The 24,008-nt window shown below is 38.2% G+C and overlaps 1 protein-coding gene across 1 annotated transcript in view; it reads right to left on the bottom strand.

The window, feature by feature from the left end:
* Positions 1–840: 840 nt before the first annotated feature.
* The window catches only part of PAPSS1 (3'-phosphoadenosine 5'-phosphosulfate synthase 1), a 53,802-nt gene continuing 30,634 nt past the window's right edge, over positions 841–24,008 (bottom strand). The window contains exons 9-12 of the mRNA XM_063335857.1: positions 23,226–23,361; positions 21,587–21,855; positions 17,413–17,642; positions 841–8,856 (exon numbers count right to left, since the gene is read on the bottom strand). Of these exons, the coding sequence (XP_063191927.1) occupies positions 8,718–8,856; positions 17,413–17,642; positions 21,587–21,855; positions 23,226–23,361 (774 nt within the window). The 3' untranslated portion in view covers positions 841–8,717. The remainder of the gene's footprint in view (positions 8,857–17,412; positions 17,643–21,586; positions 21,856–23,225; positions 23,362–24,008) is intronic.

The raw sequence follows: 24,008 nt of genomic DNA, 5'->3' as shown, positions 1-24,008 counted from the left end.
AAGTTCAGGGTCTCAGTTCCTCTTTTGCTCCACTTCTTTAACTGGAGGGCAAGAGTTGTCCTTCCTTCAGAAGCTTGCCTTCTAAGCCTTGGTTGGTTTGGAGCTGTTGTCTTAGCTTTCACTGTGTTCTTACCTGCATTTATGGTAATATACAAACTCAGACAGCCAACACATACCATCAACTTTCTTGTACGTGGTGGATGTAAAATTGAGTTTGTCCTAAATGGGAACATGCTAAGCCTTCAAGTACTGCCTAATCCATTTATAATCTTCTTTTATTCTTTCCTTTTATTCTTGTTTCTTTAAATGCTTCTGTACTTCATAATTTAATATAGAAAAAAAATCACAAAAACTTTTAAACTGTTATTCTAGAGCAATGGTTTTAAACTTGTGAGCTGCATTTCCCAGAAAGGCTCACAGACTACCATTAAAGGAACCTCAGAAGATAACTAAACAAGAACAAGATTACAGGCTGACTAACACTTACTAAAAAAAAAAAAAAAATCAAAGGAGAAAAAACCCAAACCCTACACACCTATAGTAGTCTGCAAACAAAAAAAACAAACAAACAAACAAACAAACAAACAAAAAAAAAAAACAAAAAAAAGATTGTAAGCCCCTGTTATACTGACCCTGACCAAAATCAAACTCCATTGTCATAGAACACTCTTCGGCCCCTTCTCTCAGTTTTCATGGCTGATTGATGAAACTGTGAACTGCATGAGCTCCCTTTGGAAATTGCAATGCTTCCCTTGGCACATCCAAGTCTAGAAAATTTTCAGCCTGAAACAATAACAGAGTGCTTTATGAGAAAAGGAAGAAAAAGATACAAAAGCGGAACATAGTATAAGCAGATACTTTATTAAAATTGCACATGTAGATTGAGCAGACATTGAAAATTCCACAGGAACCATGAAATGCATAATAAATTCATACTGCATAAAATCCTCTTCGATGCTGAAATTCTTCACGTTAGTAGTAGTCTCCCTGGGGATATACACAGGCAAAAATCTCTGGGTTTTAGTGGGCAGGCCTTCTTTAATGTGTACTGATCATTTTGTAAACCACTGTCTAAAAAGCTCCTAGCTTATGTTTTTTTCTTTGACTAGTTAAGACAAATCTATTTCTTTGGAAACCCCATTGCATCACATTTAAGAAAACAGTGACTTACCCCTTTTCTGTCAAAATAAAAACTCTGTATATTCTAACATTCAGGCACAGACTTAGAGAGAGGAGAGTTAGCAGACACTCTGCAGTGTCTGATCTCGATACAATCAGATTCATTTCTCCACAGGCAGCCAGATCTTTCTTCAAGTTCACATTAATGAACATCAACGACACCTTCCAGAGTTAACGTCACAAAATCAATGTGGAAAGGCACTTACTTCCTTAGAATTAGTTTCAAGATCTACAGACACATGTAGGATAATAATCAAACCAAGAATGGGTAAAGAGATTGAATTTTCTTTCATTAGTTACACATATATGTAGAAAAATCTGAAACGAGGAGTTGTTGCAAGTTACATACAGGTGAAAAAAGTAAATTAAGTATGTCTAAATGAAAAGCTGGACTTGCTTGTTGGAAACTGTGTAGTGTAGGATTGGTCGAGATATACCACGATTTTCAGTACATTCCAATATTCACAAATCCTCAAACTGAAGACATTGCAACTGTTTGAATAAGAGAAAGAAAACACATTGGTCCCACATCAAGACACATCTTTAAATATGGAAATGGAAAGATCAGGACATTTATGTTTCATTTTTCAAGTACATTAAAAATGTGAAAAGGAAGTGGGGTTTTTTCCAGAAAACCACTGACTGAAGAATGTTCGTTTCTTTCCATACATCTTTTAGACAGAACATGCTGCTTTGAATTTGCATTTATATCCCAACTATGATTATAGAAAAGGCAAAATATTCTTTTGAAATAATTACATATTACAAGATCTGGTCTTCCATTGTTATTGCTTGAATGAGACTGTCCTGGAATTCTCCACCATCAACTCATCATCTTTAAATACACTTTTCTCCAGCACATGAAGTTTTTGACAAGAAATCCTCATGACACAAATGAAGGAAATCCCTGAACCAGAAGTTTGTATGAAAAGGAAACCAGCTACAGTTGTTTTAATAGCAGATGAAAATTCTGTATCCAATCTCTACATAAGATTGACCTTTATGAGACCCTTTTTTAATTTGTACAGAGGGAAAAATGACCAAACTGCTGTAAGTAAAATAGCCAAGAATGTTTACAAAGAAAAACTTTGAAACTTTAATGTTCTTTGCAAAGCCATTTCATTGTGGAACTCAGAAGCATGCATGTATTTAAAAATACGCACAGCAAAACAGTAAAAACTATGAAGAATCATTGCCATTCTGAGTGTCTCTAACTACCAAGTAAGGCAAACAGATTTTCAGTTTTCAGAAAGAAGCAGTATTTTTCCTTGAAGAAATAATGAACAAAGGAGTTATAAATAACTGTCTCTAATGAAGAAGTGTCAATAATACTTAGTATTTTGCACTGTACTTCTGATGTTGACTCTGATGACATGTTTATTGCTCTGCTGTCACATAGTACGATAGGAAATTTTTCCTCATGTAACACTATCTTTCAGACTGTATCCTAGTTTAAATATAAACTATAATAGTGCTAAACTTTTCCTAGTGGAAAGTTATGCTTGAACATGATGTTGTCTCATGATTGTCTTCATTATCTGGAAATAATTGAATCAAATGATCAAAATATTGGTTTTCACAGGTGGTAGATGAACTACAAGCAAGGCAAAACTCAGTGACACGTGACCAATCCTGCAAACAACTTTCTGTGGACTATTTCAGTTTTCCATTCTACAGTGGGCAACCCATCTGAACCCAATGTTTAAGGGTTAAGGAGTCCTTCCTACTTCCACTTAAGCCTTTGAGAAAGCTGTTGATGAAATCAAATTAAGTACAAAAACCTAAACGTTTTCTCTTTCCCTGAGGAGCACTCCTGAAATCAGAGAAATGTTTCCATGTTCAGGAGTGTCCTCCTGAACAAAATGTCATGTTTCGTAATATATAAAATGCACCAATGATGTTCGGGCAATATTAACACATGGATACTGGTATCTCTCATCTGTCTTATCACAATTATTGCAACAAACTTTACTATCAATCATTACAGAAATAACTGATTTAGACCACAAAAATTCAGGCACAGGTCATCTGGGTAGAAAACCTGGAAATCTGCAGGTACTCAGCAAAACCTAAAAATCTTTTACTTGCAATCATAACTGCTGTTACGAGATGAAAATAAGTGGATGTGGCCAAAATGTTTGTGTTATTCTCATACAGTGCAATTTAGAGTGATGAGTGTAGGACTCCGCAGAGAAAACAGCTTTGTTTGCAGAGGATAAAAGGAAGATTTGGGCACTACTCCCACCCCACTGAAGTTTATACTGAAACTGATATTATTTTTTTCCTCCTTTTATACATAGACAGGTAGCATTCTGACTGCAATCATACTTCAAAGCATTATGTACAGGGATTTTAACATGAAGGTCGGGTGACAGTCCTTATACTGAATCCAAGGCTCCTAGAGTTTTATAGCATATAAAATATCTGCATTTTCTGTTTTAAGTTGGAGCCATTTACTGTCTAAGAATTCCAGATGTGGCTTTAAAGCAGTGTTTTCTAGCTTTCAGTGAAGTTGCCTTCCCCACTCAACTTCAAAATGATATCAAGATGAGGTTTCTAGGGCAAACAGCTCTGGAAATGTTGAAGGCATGATTCTGGCTCGTGCACGTATATACCCTCCCATAAAGAAGAAAAAAGTGATTTTAATAAAGACTAAATAATGAAAAGGGATACAGGTAAAAAAAAAAATCCTAATACCACAAAAGCAGACATAGAGTTTGCAGGAGACACAAAAAAACCCCTTCAATGGACACTTCAAAAGCCTAGTAAAAATCCAGCTATATTCATAATCAAAAAGCTTTTTGTGAAATGAGAAAGCAAACTTAAAAGAGGCCCTTCTATTCCAGCCCTCAGGCTTTCTTCAAGGTAAAACACCACAACCGAGCAGAAACCTCAGCACAGTCTTCCTTTAAATCACATATTTTTCCAACACCTGTTTGGCTGCTGGCAAGGAACTCTCATATCAAACAAGTTGGCCACTGAAGGCTTTAAATTTACCCTTGGCAATCTAGCTTCTCAGCTCCATCTTGTAAAAAACTCTAAACATGAAAAAAAACGGAATTAGTGTCGCTCTCCTCTTAGACAGCATCTAAATCAGGAGTTCTGGTAAGCAAGTTTCTGAGACCAATTTATAAAGTACCACAAAATACTAATTCTGAGCTATCAGTTGCTTTCATCCCACAATTTAATTCAGCCAACTCACTCCAGGCTGAAGTCCCTATTATTTTACAGGTGGTGGTGAAGGATTCTGTGCCAGGTTTGAGGAACAGAATACCATTCCTACACAACTCTTACTAGTATTCAACCACCACAGTAAACCCCGTGCCTATAGTAGTAGACATGCATGTAAAGTTAAATGAAGATTCAGTTTACATCTTATTTTTTCCTGTAGATTCACATATATTAAGTGAAGGAATAGTCTTCCCTTTCCCTGACTTTGAAGACGGTGCCATAGATGCAGTAAACTTATCTTCTGACTCACAGGTGAGCAGAGATGAGAGATTTTTTTCTGTGTTCCTACAGTGCCTAGCACAAAAGTTTAAAGATTCATGAACAGAAATAGAAGGGATGCCACGGGTGTAAATACTGAAAGTGACACACACACAAACTTATTTTTGAAGCTGTCAGCATTTACAGGGAAAGGGAGAAACACATTGATTAGCACCTTTAATCCATCAGGAAGGGAAAAGGATATGGAGTACTGTTAGTATTTGGTCAGGATGCTCAAAGTAACTTTTATTCTTTTTGTAGCATGGGAAGACAGTAAGTTTAACCCTCTGTGTGACCCACCTGTGGAACTTTTTGAAATTAAGGAAATATGAAATGCAAGGGAGGTCCAAACTCAAGCCAGTTACAGTATTGGCTACACAGCTCATGGTAGACCTGTTGTATTCCCACCACCACGCCAAGACATCCACTGATTTCCTCCCCCTCCTCTATGGAATTATTCCAGATGCAGAAGCTTAGTTAGCTCCAAACTGCATCCAAAAAATAAAAATAAAAAAATGTGACCTAGTCTACATTTTCAATTTTGCATCTCTGATGCATTACTGAGTTGTTTGTGCTCAGATCCCCTATTGAAAGGAAAAAAATCAGACAGAAGTCAGCATCCTCAGTATTCATCTACTATTTTTCCCATCACAACCTGTAGAACCTTTCTTGAAAAGTTACCCAAAATATTCACGTTAGTCAAAAACAGGCATATGGGAGCTCACACAGGAGAACAGAATTCTCAGTCGTGAGGTTCTCCACAAAAAACTTGCATTTTTCAAGTTGCTTATAGGTACTGTAGGAATCAAATTCATCTGGAATTAATAATTTCACCTAGGAGAGGTAATAATTTCGTACCATTGATTTAACCTTGAGGATTAGGGGTTGGTAATCTCCATCTACCTCATTAATCCTTGTATTTTGGAAAGCTGGGTCCAGATTGTCCTTGTATCAGCTAAACAGATCGACGGTGTTACTACTTTCATACATCACACATCCAGTACATCAGAATGATCAACTAGAAGTAATCATGCTGAGACTGTACAAAAAGCACAGGATAATAGCCATAAATTATTCTGTGCAAGAGTAGCAGGTAAAGAACCATTTATAAGGTAAATCAATGTAGAGACAGAAGGTAGGAGACAAAGGGAACACTTTTTGACATTTTTCATCTTAATGAACAGAGTAAAACTCCTCTTGATTGTTAAAGCAAAATGACCTTTAGAAAAAGGGCATACTTGGAAGTTTGATTTTGCAGTTCTTCAAAACAACACACCTATATAACTGCTTAGATTCATGATTCATGTACATATCACTATTTTTCTAGTAAAAAATAGTTGGTTTAGGAACTGAAGAAATGAGGCAATGGAGCTTTTTATTTTCCCAGCTGGAAAGCTAGTTCCTGCTTGTCCTCATATCCATCACATGGCTCAAGAGTATTATTACTTCTATATGGTGTGTTTCTGAGGTCATTGCTCTTTGGTGATAGAGCAGGTGTGGAAAGACAGGTGTTGGGTGCAAACAGCATTACCTCATTAGTCCTGTTGCCCCCATTACCCATTAGTCCTGGAAGACACCCAACTGTTGTCTCAGAAGAGCCTCAAATGCCATAGCACCCTTAATGAAGTTGAATCTACTGTTAAAAACAGCATGTTAGGACTGGACAACTGGCAATGCTACCCACTAAGATAAGATAGAGAAAAGCTAAAGAAAGAGAAACACTGACAAAAGAATAATTTCTGGGGTATAGCTTCCTTAAATAAGGCAGCTGCAGACAAGAGGAGAAATTTGAACTCTACAGTGAAAACTCACATGATACAGGAAAATACTGTATAGAGCTAGTCCTTGCCCACAAATCAACCAGATGCTCCTGTTCTTAATCAGCATTATGCCGTGAATGCCTTGGCTGTTGGCTTAAAGTTAGAATAAACCTGAAAGCTTCTTTAATACAGAGACTTGCAAGGAATGCTTTCCAGGAGCTCTCTAAGCAAAGGGCCTCAGCATCAAACCAGCTAAGTATGAAAACTAGATCTGCTTGTTATCACCGTATTAATTTGCTTGAAGGCACTCCTGCTTCTAAATTAACTTTACAGGATGATTCACATTCATGCTCATCACTACTACTTATTTTCTGGACTTCATATAGCACATGTAACATTTTTAAAACATTAACTTCTGTAGACTTTCACCTGTGTTTGCTATTCTGCCAAAATATTTTTATTATCTTTCATCATACCTAGCAGAAGAATCAAACCTGACAGCAAAGAGTCCAAACTCCAACTTCCAACAGCAAATCCCGTTTTAGCAGCTGATAACTCTTGTTCACCTCCATAGTTAAACTTGAAGTTTTGCATGAACAGCTGCACACAGATGAACTGACTCTTTCTTCTGGATTTTGCATGTCCTACATATTGATACAATCTAAAAAGAAAGCCAAGTTTAAAGAAAATCTGTTCAGTAATTCTGAAGAAATAATCTTTACACTACCAAAACACAGTCTCAAGTAATTGTTGTGGTTCGCTAATAAACATGCCCCTTGTCTCTTCCTAATTCTGCCTTACTTTCTATCAGTCAGAGGTAAGAATCCCATTACAAGGTACTTTCTACATTTCTTCCAAAGACAGAGGGAGAAAGCATTTGTCTTAAATTCTACTGTGAACAATTAAACTAAGATTACAAGTAGCATTCGTCCCATACACAGTTCCCCTCATCACAACCTTCCTCCTGTCCAAAAAAATCTAGATGAACATATGATTCATCCAGGCTTAGTAGCAGGCCAGTATCAACATTCCGAAAACAATGTTGAGCTCATTCCTCCTATATACAAAACAGAAAAGTAAGTTTTCGCGAGAAGGATACGAGACAGTTTGTAGCTGATAAAGGTTACGACTGTTCACTGATTACCTGCAAACGACTGAAAAGATCCCAATAGGTCAGTGTTACCTTACACTTAAAGATTTTTTTGTTTTCCTTTGGCAGTTAATGTTTCACATACTGAATTAGACAACTTCGGGATTTTTGAAGAATCCTAGAAGAACATATGCTTTGTTCTTCAAGCAAACAAAGCTGAACCAAGAGAAGGAGATTACTCTTTGGAGACCTTGAAAAACAGCCAGAAAATTAACCTCAGGACTCAGCATTTGTACCACAGGAAATTACAAGACTTAAGGATTTTTTTTTTTTATTTTTCTAGCAATAATTAAACATGAATTCAAGGTTGGTCTGCCATTAGCTTTTTTTCAAGTTGTAGTAGACTGAACAAGTATATCTGGAATCAAAACCTGGCAAGTTACATCAAATAAAATAAACCATTCCCTACTGACGCCTATGGCAACAAACATATATAAAAAAAATATGGAGTAGTTATGAAACGAAAACTAGATATTTTCTTTTATTCATTACTTGGCCATCTTTACAGGTCCACAGCAGAAGAGAATCACCAGACAACTCAACGGACTCCAAAACTAAACAAAGAAAGCAAAAAAGGTTAGTTATGCTACATAAAAAACTCTGCTTTTTGATTACATATAGTGAGAAATTAACGTTAAGTGCTTTTGGAGATGATGATAAGATAAAGATGAGGACACTTTTATGGATGTTTTGAAGCTTATTTATGTTTTTGATTTATAGATAATCTATCCATAGTTAAGGGTCTAAACCATTACATTTTCTCCTACAAACTACTAAAACCAGACACTACCCAGCAGTTTAAATAACATATGAAAAAAGCTGCATCTATTTAACAGCTGCAGAACTCATAGGACAGAGGCAATAAAATATAAAAAAAGACAAGAGTTAAAAATCCTACTGCAAGAATATTAACTGTAATAAAAGAGAAGACATTAAACCCAGCAGCTAGTTAGGTGCCAGGACATAATAGAACCCATAAGGACAGGCAAAGAATGATGCTAAGTTAGGGAGAAAGAGTCTGTTTTCAGAGAAGAACTTCCTGACAGACACCACAACAAAGCAACATGAACGGTGACTGTGTGGTCCCCTTCTCGTAAATAAATCAGGCGTCAAAGGTTGATCTGCAGTTAATAAGAGGCCTAAGCCTTCTCCAAGGATTTGTAGTATTCTGTCAGCACAGTCCAAGCCTTAGGAGCCATGAAGCCTTCCGGTGGGTTTTGTCCTTCTCGAGCCAGCTTGCGCATGCGGGTCCCCGATATAAATTCAAAGTCTTCATGGCTGAGAGAGTAGGAGTGGGGGCAACGGGGGAGAGGAAAAAAAGAACATATTTTAAAAGCAGGCAAAGTTGTTCACATTCCTTCTGCTTTCTTGATACTATACAAATTTCTTCTCGTGAGTATAATGCTGTATAGGAACTGTCATTTCCAGACATTTGGCCAGCAATGTCAGTAAATCTCTAGAATATACACCCTCTGCAATATGCAGCTTAGGTAACTCCTGAGGTTTAGTAGCATGATCCAACTGTTCTCCTGTGGAATGAATTGAGCCTATGCTTCCATCTAGCCTGGCTCGCTCTCTTTGAGGGAACAGGGAGCTGCTGTTGAGAGAGAACCATCTCCTCCACCTCCTGTCTCGGTCCTCTGCCAAGAAACAGCAGCCATCCAATTTTGCACTGCCATGGCAGCAGACCAGCCCAATGTGCTGGTTGGAGATCATTCCAGTGCCATTAGAGAATATGAAAAAACAACATTGCACAAAATCTTAGTGAAGGACAGTTTGCAGAACAGAGAAAGTAAAAGAAAAGCCCCAGAGTCCAAAGGAAAGCTCCACAGCTGCTGCAGCTGGGCCACTGCAAGCCACTGAGCATGTATATACATATATATGCATATCAGTAACGTGGCACATACAGTTCAAAATAAAGAAAAAAAGCAGGGGAATAATAAAAATACCTTCCTCTAAAGATTTCCCTGTTTTCCCTAAAAAAAACAGAATTCTGTAGCACAAATGCACAAATGAACCCAGATCAGGATTGTTTATCATTGTTAACATGACAATCTAAATTAAATTCTCAGGTATGTGATCATAAGTGATCCACAAGCTAAAGTCTTACTCCTCAAAGGACTGAAACAGTAAAAGCAAGACAAGAATGCCAGAGTTCTACCAAAGGCTCCAAAGGAAAAATTATTTATTCTTAAATTAAATATGCAATTTCACTTACACCATTTGCTCAATTTGCAACATGTATGCATTACTCATTCTTTATTTGTCTGTTTGAAATAAAAGCCAAATATTGATCTCAGATGAACATGCCTTAGATAGAAAGAAGAGCCAAGTGTGTGCATCAGAGGGCAGAACTTGGCTCTAAGTGCTGAGCTATGCTCAGTAGGACATGGAAGTTAGCAAGATGCAGATAGCGTTCCACAGTTCCGTTTCACAAAACCACTAGCCCCATAACTTTTTGATTTGGATTGTACACATTGACACAGCAGCACTGCCATACACGCTCTTTTCTTATTGCTCTCATTTTTGTTCCTTGGCAGAGAGATGCCTACTGTTCACTAACACTGATTGAAGGTAACTTGCGCTCTTTGCGATGAACCATTTCCATAAAATATACGTGGGGAAGTGATAAGCCTGGTTAATTCTAGTGAAGAAATACTAAGTTTTCAGAAGATCAAGAAAAGAAAAGTAGAGCAAGTGCTATAAAGTTTCTCCACGTGTGGTTTTCTCCACAGCTAGCAATACCAAAGCTCGAGCATGAAAAAAATGTAGCTGTTTTATCCCTTCCTTGCCTGTTAAGTTTTCAGAACTACACTCAACTTCCACCTATACCCTACAAGTGAAATAAAGGTACTAAGACAATAAATTTAGATATGCCATATAAGTTTGCTTCAATAAGACCCCCAATTCCTTCAGCTTCCTCTTATCCCTAGATGCATAAAATACAGCTCTAGCAATTAGAGATATCAAGAAATAAAGAAACACAAAAAGAAGACAAATTGTAAGAAAAGGAAAGAAAAACGTAAGTGAAAATCATTTAATCATAGAATGGTTTAGGTTGGAAGGAATCTTAAAGATCATCTAGTTCTACCCCCTGGGCATGGGGGTTGGGACACCTCCCACTAGACCAGGTTGCTCAAAGCCTCATCCAGCCTGGCCTTGAACACTTCCAGGGATGGGGCATCCACAACTTCCCTGGGCAACCTGTTCCACCGCCTCACCACCCTCAGAGTGAAAATTTTCTTCCCAATATCTAATCTAAATCTACCCTCTTCCAGTTTGAAGCCATTACCCCTCATCCTACCACTACATGCCCTTGAAAAAAGCCCCTCTCCAGCTTGCTTGTAGGCCCCCTTCAGGTACACAAAGGCTGCTATAAGGTCTCCCTGGAGCCTTCTCTTCTCCAGGCTGAACAACCCCAACTCTCTCAGCCTGTCTTCATAGGAGAGGTGCTCCAGCCTTCTGATCATCTTCGTGGCCCTCCTCTGGACCCACTCCAACAGGTCCACACCGTTCTTGTGCTGAGGACTCCAGAGCTCGATGCAGTACTCCAGGTGGGGTCTCACCAGAGTGGAGTAGAAGGGGAGAATCGCCTCCCTTGACCTGCTGCCCACGCTTCTTTTGATGCAGCCCAGGATATGGTTGGCCTTCTGGGCTGCAAGCACACATTCAGCATCTCACAACATTTCTAGAAATGTTTCAAAAGTACTATTATAAAGTACAAAAGTACTAATGATGCCCTCTCACTATCCCAAACTTCTATTTTAAATGGATTTTTCTTTTTAAAAAAATGTAATAATCCCTTAACAAGTAATCACTAAAGTGACTCAAATGGAGCTTTGGCAATATATACTGTGTGTTGAAACAACACAGTAATTTTTGCATTTTTTTTAAAATATACTGCATTTGCAATTTTATTGTTTCCAGTTCAGTCTCCACTTCCATACTTAAAACAGAGCATTTGAATAACCACTCAATACTCATTGTCTTTACCAGTGGTAAAAATCAAATCTCTTGAATATCACAAACTGAGATTTCCACTAAGCAGAAATACCTTATCAGTACTGGCACTGTGGTGTGATGTGAACCACAAGCATTTTGAAATAAAACCTACGAGTATGAGTAATTTGCTTTTGTGGAAAAAGAAATCAGGAAGAAAAGTCAAGTAATTTTGTTCACGGAGAATTTTGAGGATATTAGGAACTACTCTACTTAAAATGGATTTGAGCGGTATATGAGAGGGGGAAACATTGGACCATTAAAGCTGCTATGAAATATAAATGCCAAAGCCATCCAAATTCCATTCTCAAGTGAGATTTGGAATGACTCTCAATGAAACTTAACCCAAGCCTTTTCTGAGCATGGGATTTAAGTGACTTTGAAATTATTACTCAATGGCTGCTGGAATTAGCTTTCTTTGTGCCATGCTGTATGTTAGTAAACGCTTTTAACATTGATTTGACCTTTCACTACCAATTGAATTTGACTAGTATTAATACAATTAAAAGCATTCTCCAAAAACAAGAGGATAAAAAAGGCAGAAATAAATCCACAACAAAACCTTTTCAACAGAAAACCAGTCTTGACACATATTAAGTTGGGACTGATATTTGCTCTGTGGCATAGCATCCTAGAACCCTGTTACACTCACAGTATGGAAAAAGCCCTACATACACACGCTGCGAAATCTCCTTACTTATGCGGGACAGAGCTAGGCAGACAAAAAATACCTAACTTTCCTGTGCTCTCATACATCTAGCAAAAGGAGAAAAGGAATTTTTTCTTCCACTTCAGATTGTGCCCATCTTCCACAGGCAGAGTTCTATGCATATACAGGCACCAACAGTACCTTAACAACAGTGACCAAGGTGAATATTTTTTTCCTCTTCAACAACTAGTCTCTACATGTTTAATCTAGGTATAAAATATATTAGGTAATTGATTTTTCACTTGGGAGCAGTAAAGATCAGTCATAATCTTGGGAACCCTGACCTGTTAGGTTATCTGGCACTGTGCAAATGACCTTCTTAGAATTCCCATTTTCTGTGCAGGGCAATGTCTGGTGGTCTTAAGAAATTACTCTTAAATACAGGAGTCATTCATAGCTTTGCTTATTCATAAAAATACCATTTTTTGAAACAAATGTATGAAAATAAAACAATAACATGACTTATTTACCCTGTTCTTGCTTCAAAACAATTGCTGTGTTCTACTTAGCTTGTAAACTTTAGCTCAGATTAATTGCTAGGACAATTCCTTATCTGGGGTTCAGTCCTTTAACAATTCTCCTTCTCCAGCTTCATGCTTCCTGAACAGGATATGTCAATGAGGTGAAATCTAACCTTACAACCATTGTCAGAAGGATTTTCACTGAATTTAAATTTGCTTTTGCAGCATCAAGTCATGACTTAGACCATAAATCCTACAGGAACAGAACATTGCCCCTTACAGTGTCAAGTCTTTATTATGTCAGTCTGTGTTACGCCTTGGGAATCCCCCATGATGCTGAACAAACCAGCTAGTATCAGCTAGGTTCAAAACCTACCTGGCCATGAACAAACTCTTTGTGAAAGTAGAACATAAAAATGTGATTAACATCAACATATGCAAAGCTAATCCTTTACCTGCAGTGAATGAAATTCCTTCCTGACTGGCAGGAAGGTTTTAAGTCTTCTAAGCTGCTGTAGTGTTTCAATGTATCTTAAATTATGTATTAATGTTAATTGAGAAACAATATTTCACATAGCTAAATTAAGGAGGGCAGACAAGCGTGCTTGTCTCAGCCTCTTACTACCACTTTAAAAATCAGGTATTACACCAAACAAATTTGGGAACAGTATGTACTTAGTAGGAACAACTGTCCTGTAAGTATGGCTTGCTAGTATTAAACAGTCATGACAACCAAATTAAAGGTCCTGGGAATAAACTATATAAAGTTAAAATCTCTTCTTTCACAGATACCCATGCTTCATTCACATTTTACAGAAAGCATGAACAGTCTGCTCTGATAACCTTACTTATGGGTTCCTTTTAGCCAAAATGACCTCATCAGTTTTCCTCCAGGACAAAAAAAGAAAAGAAAAAAAAAAATATACTTTTCCAGACACTGCTGTGGCTTTTTTTTTTAATTGCCAGACTAATTTCCTTTCTTAATTGAGTTTTTTCCCTCAGCAGCAGTCTGTGGCTGCATTTTATAGGACTGATCTTCTGTAAAGAATTGGGAATCTCTGCTCACCCGAACTACTACTATTATTAAGGCACCAATCCCAGATTACACTCGTCTGTAGTAAATGTTTGAGAGGCCTTTTTGGCTGCAGAAACACAGTAACTGTTTTTCCGAAGGAATTTCAGAACCACTCTGCAACAATTGTTGTGCTGCTAGTATAAAGGCTTTTACATCAGTCTTTTCTTACCACTTTTCCTCACACGCAATGCTCTATGGTTATCTCTGAATGCAACTGGGATATCAATGCCTTTGCTTATAAAAGGGGTACATGTTGATACACCTGCTGCTAAGTGACTTCAGCTCCAACACAGCACCGTACGTAGCAGCTCAATACTCAATCAGCAGCGTGAGGCGCTGACACGCAAAGCTAACAGTCATGTTCTCCAGACTGTTCCCAAGCAGGTACTGGGTCTACTGGAACTCCAAGGGCAGCTTGTGTTCTGTAGAATACTAACGGAAGTGAGAAAGAAATGTAACTTCTGCACCAACTCCACAAAACTGCACTTGTGTGGACACCTTTGGGAGATGAAGACCTTGAAAAAAAAAAATGACCTCTTAGAATTACAGGCAGTACAACTGAGAAGTAAGGGCCTTTGTTACTAATTTGGAGGCAGGGCCATTGGGAGACTTTTTGATGCTTCCCAGGCTTGCCACCAGGTCATGAGCAGCTTAGCCACAGCAAGGTATCACATAGTTGCCCAGTATCTTATGGTATGTAGCTGACCGGTACCAACCCAGCATAGGTAGGTTTTCATCTACTCCACTCCCACAGGCATACACGGAATGCTATCAGCAAGCGTTACATCTTTCTCATAAAAGCCAAGCATGAATGTTTAGAGATGTCACAAGCAAAGCAATTCTCTGCCACTTCTAATGCTGCAGCCCCAACTTCCAGCAGTTGGATCAAGCTTTTGGTAACCTGTCACCACTAGCCAAAGATTCATCCCCCATCATCCCCATGGCTTGGTATTGCCCTCAGAAGAAAGATAATTCACTAATATCAGCAAGGAGTCCAACTGCAATAACCTCTGCATGTCTTTGCTACCAAGCCAGGTGTGGGTCAACTCTGCCAAATTAGAAAGACACCCAAGATAGCACATGGTGTCCATTATGGCTTCTCACAAGCACCTTCCCAGATAGAGGAGTCTAGGAAGCCTGAAAGAATAGAAGAGATGACCACTCGGGGAGAGAATAACTAATTCCAGAAGCTAAGACACACAGCTCAGCTATAGCTCAGTCCAAGGGAAACCCACTTGCCATAACCTTGTGTGCATCCATTAGTGATGTGAATTCTTGAATTGCCTAGTTGGCTGCCAAGTTTCCAAGCCTCAAAAAACTGAGAAAGGTGCAATAGAAATCAAGGTACTAATTTCCAAAACAAGTCAGAGCAATGCTTCTATGCATACAAACCACTTCCCCACATTTTCATGCTGTGTTTTTCATCAGGTAAGTGGTGAGTTCAGGAAAGATTTCTACAAACATCACTACTTCACACCCAAGGGTCTTCCACCAGTACTGATCCTCTCATATTTCCAATCCTCTGTTCCTTGCCATCCTCCTTACAGAGTCAAACACCACATGGTCCAGGAGTCTGCCACATTTTCAGCATTACACAGACTACATTGAAATGCAGCCAACTGCACCCACCCAAGCTCTAACTTTTCCTGGAGCCTACCACAGTGTTCTGTCTATGGCAAGCAGGAGCAACAATGGCTCTCTCTTCAGGGAGTCTGCATGTGTCCGCATTGCCATCTAGAGGATTGCTGCCATACTCCAGTCCGCCCTGTAGTTTACAAACCGTATCTGGGGAAGGGCAGGACAAGTGGTCTTACATTCTGACAGCAGCAGGACAAAACTGCATATAATAGCAACATGGTCTTTTTTCTAAGACAGTGGCAGAAACAGGGAAAAAAAACGCCTCAAACCAAAGGGTTCCCCTGTAGGCATGATGAAAGGATAATAAGGTGCGCATAATGCAGTCTGTGACAACAGGTAAAACCTGTTACCAGAGATATTTTTTTTTATCATTCGCTCTGGCTAATGACAAAGGTACCATTTTACTCCCCTTGATCTAAATCAACTCTATCCTGCCAAAAGCACAGTATCAATGATCACAGAATCAATACCATCCAAAGAGAAGCTTCACAGCACTAAGGCGAACCTTAGGCTGGAATGCTGCCTATATGGGATGGAGGAGGAAGGAAGAATAACATCAGCAAACTAAAACAGCTAAATAAGCCTCCCTGATAAACTCCAATTTTAAAACATCTGCAATGTAGCAAATCATCAAATTTCTAAACACATATGGACGTCATAGAGTAATACACAGTGAAACTATTTTAAGTCTTGTCAGGCTTCAACACATTTGCCTTTATCATGCTGCTTACAACTTCCAAACAACAGAACATACCATAAAGTTATATTTAGTTATGTAAGAGACAATAACTCTTTGCAGCTTTTGAAAATAAAAGCAGACCAATTCAGGTACTTGGAATTTACTGCTGAAATATAAAGCAGTTACATAACTTACAATCAAGGTTAAACCAGCACGCTATCTACTAATAATTATAATTCATGGTAAGAAAGGCACAAGTTGATGAATAAAATTTGATGGTTGACTGTGACAAGCCACAGCAACATCCTTGGAGACTTTTATACTCAGTGCAACTGCAGCATAAGCAGCTGACGAAGAAAAGATAAGAGATGGGTTCATTTTTTACAGATCAATCCATCCCGTGCTGAGTTCATACTTTCAAAGATGAACTGTGTTGTACAGACGTACTTCTTCAGTTAGAAGCAGTAGGAAATAGTCAGAATATAAAAAAATACAACTTTTTTTTGAAAAACACCTTGCTCAACAGTTTGTATTTCCATACTAACTTCAACTGCAGTTTGATGTAAAATAAAAGTACAGTTCAATAATCTGAATAAAGAGGTTTAAACTAAAATGACAAGTCATCTTCCCAGTCCCACTCATTGGCACCACAGCAACACATGCAGTGAGTTTTGGACTCCGCTATGCCACATGAGTGAAAAATAATATTGGAACATGCAGAAGGTGAAATTACCTGTCCTGTAACTGGATTTAAAAAAAAAGAATAATTCCCAGATGAAAACCCTGGCACATACAATGGACTTAGGGCATCATTTTACATTATTGTTAAATAGAGCAAATAGCTATTTGTCACCCTCTCTTGTCCAGTATCTTCTCCCTGCTGCACTCTCTCATTGTTTGTCTTCCATCATATCTGATGCATACCTGACAGCTGAGAAGCATATTTAGAAAGATAAACCATCAGAAAGCTAGTCTTACCATTATAATAACATTTTTCTGTGGATTTAGCAATTTGTGCCAACATATTTCAGCACCTGGGAGGGAAAAGGGGACTTTCCAGTGGCAGCTAAAATTGGGTCGTGTTAGTTGTGCTGTGAAACTGCACCCAAATCATGCTGATGTCAAGTTGCATTCGTGATGCATCTAAAGAGATCTAAACACTGCCACCTTTGAGCAGTACGAATTTAATTTAAAACTTTTTTTTTTTTTAATGTGTGTGGGGGGTATGAGGCAGCTATTGCTCAAAAAGTCTTAAAACAAAAATACAACTTACTGATCAGAGTCATAATAATCCATGCACTTCTTTTTCTTATTATAAGCTGCAACTCTGAAGGGTACAATTTCCAGTGCTCGGAGGCCTGGAGCCATTGTCAACACTTTGGCCCCATGGGTTGGTTCATACAGATCTTTCCCAGTGTCAGGGTGTGGCATCCCTGCTGGATCTCGCCCTACAATGTAGAAGTTAGCTCCTGCAACCATCCGTGATCTACAGTGCCACTGAACCTAGAAGACAGACAGGGAAAAACAGTTAACAGAAGAAAATTATCAAAATATGATCCTTAAAGTGTGCATGCATTGTATAATTACCACTTTTTCCATAATCAGACATGATTTTTACTATGGAGCCACAACAAAACAAAGAATAAATTATGTGAATCACTACCAAACTTACAGCGAAGATATACTACTGCCATTTAATTTGCAAATTAGGATGCTAAAAAAGTTATTTTAACACAGTGTTTGGAACAGTATAATCAAGGCAAGTAAGATGGAGCTCATCTATTTCTTGGCTCAGTTCCTCCCGATATTGTCACCCTCCATCCCTTTCCTTTTATATAAGAAGATTAACACAAAAGCAACTGCTTTGGGAAGCTTAGTGGGATCTAGCCATATATTGTTCTATTTTAGTCACAGTAATTTCTCTAAAAAGACACCCCAACCAATAGATAGTTGACAAACATCTCTTTGGAAAAAAGACAAGATACATTACTTAAACACAATGTTCACAAGTGATCTAATCAACCTATCTACATATTAAAAAAGAAAAATTACCCATACTCAGCTTGTTCACCTGGTGCATGTGGCAAGGATGTTGTCCGAGGCAGAACTTTAATACACAGCGTGCAGCAATGTTAAGACCCAAAAGACATATAAACTAGGTACATACTGCACATGAACGCTTGGAAGAGGCTTTCAGAGCACTAGGACTGCCTATTTATACAACAAGCTTCCAAGATGAAAGCTGATAAAGCAACTCTAGTTTTGGTAAATATTTAGTCACTTCTGCCCTGATTACTTTGAAATAATTTGATTTAAACACATCTGTATGAACTGGGGAGGAACCAACATCAAAAATCAGAAACTTCAGGTTTACTGAATTTTTGTTCTAGATGTACCAACCCCCTTCCACCTAATATTTGACATACTGTAAATATTGACAAACAGCTTTCCCACATTATTTCGCTGCACATTTCAAAATGAATGGTTTCATAACTTGATTTTTACTTTTTTCCTTATAAATCACTTACTACTGAAGGTGTAAAAAAAAAAAAAAAACCAAAACACACACACACCAACAAACCCACCACCAAAACCCAAGATACTTCAAAGGAAATTCTGCACACAGACTATTCAATCATCCACACCCTAGAACCAAAGAAATTCTTTCAAATTATCGTATTTAAATATGGTGAAAGGATTTTTTTTTTCTTCCAAAGACTGCAGTATTTACTAGATCCCAGACTGTTAGATATGTTACACTTATAACGGTTTTTAGACTTATTATGTTATAGCACTGTTGGTGAATTTTATTCATTTTTATATGTAATATTTTCAATAGAAAATTTAAATGTACAGTACAGGAAAAGGAAAATAACTATTACATTACTTTAGGTAACAAAGACACACCACTTCAGGAAATGACAATATGTTCTCATACTGCGAAACATTCCCCTAAAAGAATTGTGACATGATCTATACAGCTTACTATCTGCCAGAGGATACTCAGAGAAGAGTTTTAAAAACCAGCAAGTATATAGCAGGATTTTCTTATATGTGCAGCCTTACCTTCACACAAACGGAAGGGCCTACCCAGTAACTACATGGTGTAAAATAGCTTCGCAAGTTGAACAATAACAAACATCTGTCAAAATATCTGTCAAGCACTAAAGGGAAAAAAAAGAAGGGGAAGCAGGAGTGGAAAAAACCCACAAATCATAGGACAAAAGTTGCTGCCACTACCTTATAGTAAATGGACAATGTGATGGATAAATTTTCCTTCCATTACAACTAAAAATTTGCATCCGCCTACTGCATATCTTTACATAAAACCAAATCACAGTGTTTCCTATTTTCATCACTGTGCATGCTGTTCTGTTAATAAGCTTTAGGCAAGAAGCTCAAAAGTGATTTCTCAAAGTAGTAACTAAATGTTAGTTCCTCATTAGTTCTATAACTATCGTTATAGAAACCACTCAAGGAGGAAGTTTCGCAGTCACTATGGACAGGGTTCTGTAAATCAGTAGTTAGATAACAAAATTAGGAACCAGTCACAAGTTATAAGGATACCATTGGTATCAGTTTTCATCTTGACTACTGCCAGATACTACACGTGATAGATTCCACTGCTATTCAAGCATACAGGGTGCTATGGAAGCATCTGCATACTGATAGCTATGCTAATAACTTTAATATTTATATTAATTTATATTAACAGTATTAATGTATATTAATAATACTAATATTTATGTATTGTGTTTGCATGGCAAGGTTTTGGTATCAGGGGAACTACAGGGGTGGTTTCTTTGAGAAGCTACTAGAAGCTTCCCCTATGTCTGATAGAGCCAACACCAGCCGGCTTCAAGATGGACCCATTGCTGTCCAAGGCTGAACCCACCAGTGATGGTGGCAGCACCTCTGTGATAACATATTTAAGAAGGGTGAAGGGGGGGGCGGAAAAAAAAAAAAAAAAAAGGAAAAAGCTCCGCAACAGCAACTACAGCTAGAGAAAAGGGAGAGAATATATGACAGAAACAACTCTGCAAACTCTGCAGACACCAAGGTCAGTGAAGGAGGAGGTGCTCCAGGCATTGGAGTGGAGATTCTCCTACAGCCCATGGTAAAGACCATGGTGAGGCAGGCTGTCCCCCTGCAGCCCATGGAGGTCCATGGTGGAGCAGATATCCATCTGCAGCCCATGGAGGACCCCACGCTGAAGCAGTGGATGCACCTGAAGGTGGCTGTGACCCTGTGGGGGAACAACAATGGAGCAGTCTGTTCCTGAAGGACTGCACCCCACAGAAAGGGCCCTCGCTGGAGCAGTTCATGAAGAACTGTAGCCCGTGGGAAGGACTCATGTTGGAGAAGTTCATGAAGGACTGTCTCCTGTGGGAGGGATCCCACACTGGAGCAGAGGAAGACTGTGAGGAGTCCTCCCCCTGAAAAGGAAGAAGCAGCAGAGACGATTTGTGTGATGAATAAGGATTGTGGATTTTGTATCTCCTCATATGCTCATGAATACAAGACTGAAGTAGATTTCTGTTAATTCTCACAACAGGTCCATGGGGAGCAGTACAAGATTCCCTACAGTAACTCACTCACATGCCTCAACTAGATCTGGACAACAGTTTTTTCTGGACTGAAAGGCAGTGTAAGCTCTGTTTGATCAGTCAAGTAGACAGCAGAAATAAGCGACACCTGTCAAATTTAATTCCACTGGTGAGATCTATCTATCAAAAAGCTACCACAGAGTTAACCTCTTGAGCCTGGTCAGAATTTGAGTTTCCTGTGACTAATTGAGGGATGAGAGGGGGGGGGGGGGGGGGGGGGGGAAGTAATGAGCTGGAGAGCCAATATCCCCTAAAGGAATTGCCCTCAAATGAGAGCATTTATTCTCTTTGCTGCTTCCCACAAACCTCTAGGGATTCCAAACCAAGACCTGGCTTCTAAATAAAGTGTGGCCAAAGAATTATTTCATACAAAAGCCTTTAAACAATTCTCTCTGAATTAAGTTTGCCAAAAACCAAACAAAGACTTTCTTTTTTCTAATTTGTGTATAGCCCTCCAACATACAAACTTTTTGCATAACAGTCATAAAACTTAAGTATTGTAACATTCAGGACAACTATTTGGTATGTTAACAGATCTCGTAATTCCTTCTGAAAAATGCTGTAAAAAAGGAGGCAAAATTAATTCATTATCATACCCTTACAACTATAAAGAAAGGAGCCCATAAATCCAATATTGTCTCCCACCATTTCCAGCAAAATCCTCCAATACAGAAGTTTCTTCATAGAAGAATGTTTCGGTTGATGACAAAGGGAAGTTTTATGGTCTGGTTTCACAAGGAAAATTAGTCTCCTCTCTCCATTAAAAAAAACACAATGCACAAACATCAGGTATAGTACAAAATACTTCAGCGTTTTGTTTAAAACTTTTGATGTATTTACCTCAGTTGGTCCAGCATACATCATAGGGGAAGGGAATATAGCCACCACTGTAGTTTCTGGATTCAAGATCCCTTCCTCCAGTACTGCAGCATGTTGCTTCATGCGCCACATGAGAGGAACATCATCCTCTTTTGTCCAGCCTCCAAGTGGATGCAAGAGTAAAACTGGGCGCCGGTAGCCACGTTCCAAAAGCTGCTTATGAGTATCTTGCATTAAAAGAGCATGCCCATTGTGCACCGGGTTGCGTAACTGGAATGCAAAGACAGCATCTATGGAGAAAAAAAACAAACCAAAAATATAATGAAAGCAAGCTATTTTATCAGGAGTTGTACAACTATAGAAAAATCTTTAAACAGTACAATCTTTCCTCTGAACCCTATTGAACCAGTATAATAGCAGTAGTAATAGGTCATTAAAGGATTATGATTTATTATAAAACCATTGTAGTCAATAAGCAAAACGAATAAAAAACAACCATACTAAAAAAACATAAATCAGCTTCCTTAATTTTTGAGATTTCTGCAGAATTATTCTAGTTTCTCCAACAGCTGTAATCTTCTCTTTGGATTTTTCACTTGCATGAGCATATAATATAAAGTTAAATTCTAAGAGGAAATAAAATTATGCTATCTGTCTTAAAGGCTCAATGTATTATCAGGAGAACAAATGGTCATGTTTGCAACAGAACAAATAAAATGGGATTTAATGTGCCTTAATAAGTTTCCTTCACCTAAACAGTTTACACACAGTAAGAACAAAGCAAGGCTAACTGCTATTCCAAAGTATTACAAACCCTTTGTCAAAAAACCCTGACACAACCAGGATTTCTCCCTTCTGCAAATTAAAATAAAGTAAGGTAACCTGCAAGACAGCAAAATCACCATAACTAGGGTAGCTAAAACAAAGACTGGTATCTCAAAACTGCAGATCCTGGAAATACTGACCGCACTGAAGAGAGACAGGAGCTCAGGACCAATCTCTGTTTGCATTCTTGATGTTAATCTCTTCCCTCGTGTCTAGAAGTGTTTAGCAGCTGCCTGCCAGCCGCTGCCACAAGGCAGTATGTTTGATTTTTCCCTGAGCTTTCCCTGCTTTATTGCTCTACCTCTTAGTTATCTGCCTAACACAACTGCTTTTGTGAAAAAAAACTGTTTTGTTCCTTCTGCAATATAAAGCTAGCAGTTAGCTCACAATGTTTAACTGTGATAGATTCCACTTTGCATCAATCTACTTGCATTGCTGTCATAAGTTTTGCTCCCCACAAGCAGCATAGAACACACCTAAAAATAGAAGAGCATGAAAGCTCAGCACTCAACTATACTTCTGTGGTTTAGTCAAACCTGATAATTTTTCAATCATGTCCTGACAAATTTATATTGTCTTTTCTTACATTAGTAACGTCTAGTGCGCATGGAAAGATAAAATTCAGAACCTCAGGCATTACCAGCTTCTATCATGTATTTAGGCAATACAATGCCCAAGATAATAAAAATTAATACCAATAAAAGGCAAAGAATGCCACCTAAGAGAGCATTAAAAAAGTCTTCATCCTTGAAACAATGCTAGCCCCTGTGGTATTGAGGCAGCAGGCATTTGGATAAATCTGCAGGAAGAAACAGAAGAAGAAAAATTTACTCACCGGCATTCATTTCCTTGAATTTTTGCCGTAGTTCAGCTGGAGTGAGACGGTATTGATCAAGTCCATCATTCCAATAAATACGATCAAGGACCTGTAGATCTCCACCTACAAGCCAGTTCCCTTGCTCCATGACCATCTAAAAAAAGAAAAAAAAAATCCTTGTTAGGATTGGTTGTCAGCTTCTCCTGAGCATCTAGAGCATTGCAATGGGGACACATCTTTACCAAGGGAAGAGTTCTGGGTTAATTTTGTCATTCTCAAGTCAAGTATCAATGTTTAAAAAAAAAATAAAAAAAAATCACTGGTACATAGTCCAGACACATTATACTACGGTGCAGGAGATGCACAAATCTTCAGTAGGCATATGCCTTTCTGTCAAAATAAAGGATTTTTTTAACATATAGAAATGCAAGTAGCCAGTATTCTTAACCAACATTATTATTACATGACAAAAAGAGATAGTGGCTGGAAAGCCTAATATATTAAGTACAATGAAGTTAGACACTTCATAGCTGTTGGTCAAAGCAAATGCAGTTGCAATATCTCCTTGCAGTTTACAAGATTCAGGTCAGCAATAAAGTAACAAATAAAACAGTTCTATTAACTACTCACTCACATTAATTTACAAATAAAATCAGAATCTTTGAAGTAGGATAGCTTTTGGATTTGTTTCACAGCAACACTTTACCAAGGTAACATATATTGCACACTCACTAGGATTCTTTTGATATCTTCAAATATCACCTCACCCTTAATAAAAAAATAATTATAGCAAGCTGCTTA

This window comes from Chroicocephalus ridibundus, chromosome 5 (assembly GCF_963924245.1).
Source record: "Chroicocephalus ridibundus chromosome 5, bChrRid1.1, whole genome shotgun sequence".
NCBI lineage: Eukaryota > Metazoa > Chordata > Aves > Charadriiformes > Laridae > Chroicocephalus > Chroicocephalus ridibundus.
The sequence above is the reverse complement of the archived record's forward strand: the minus strand, read 5'-3'. Positions and strand labels throughout refer to the sequence as shown.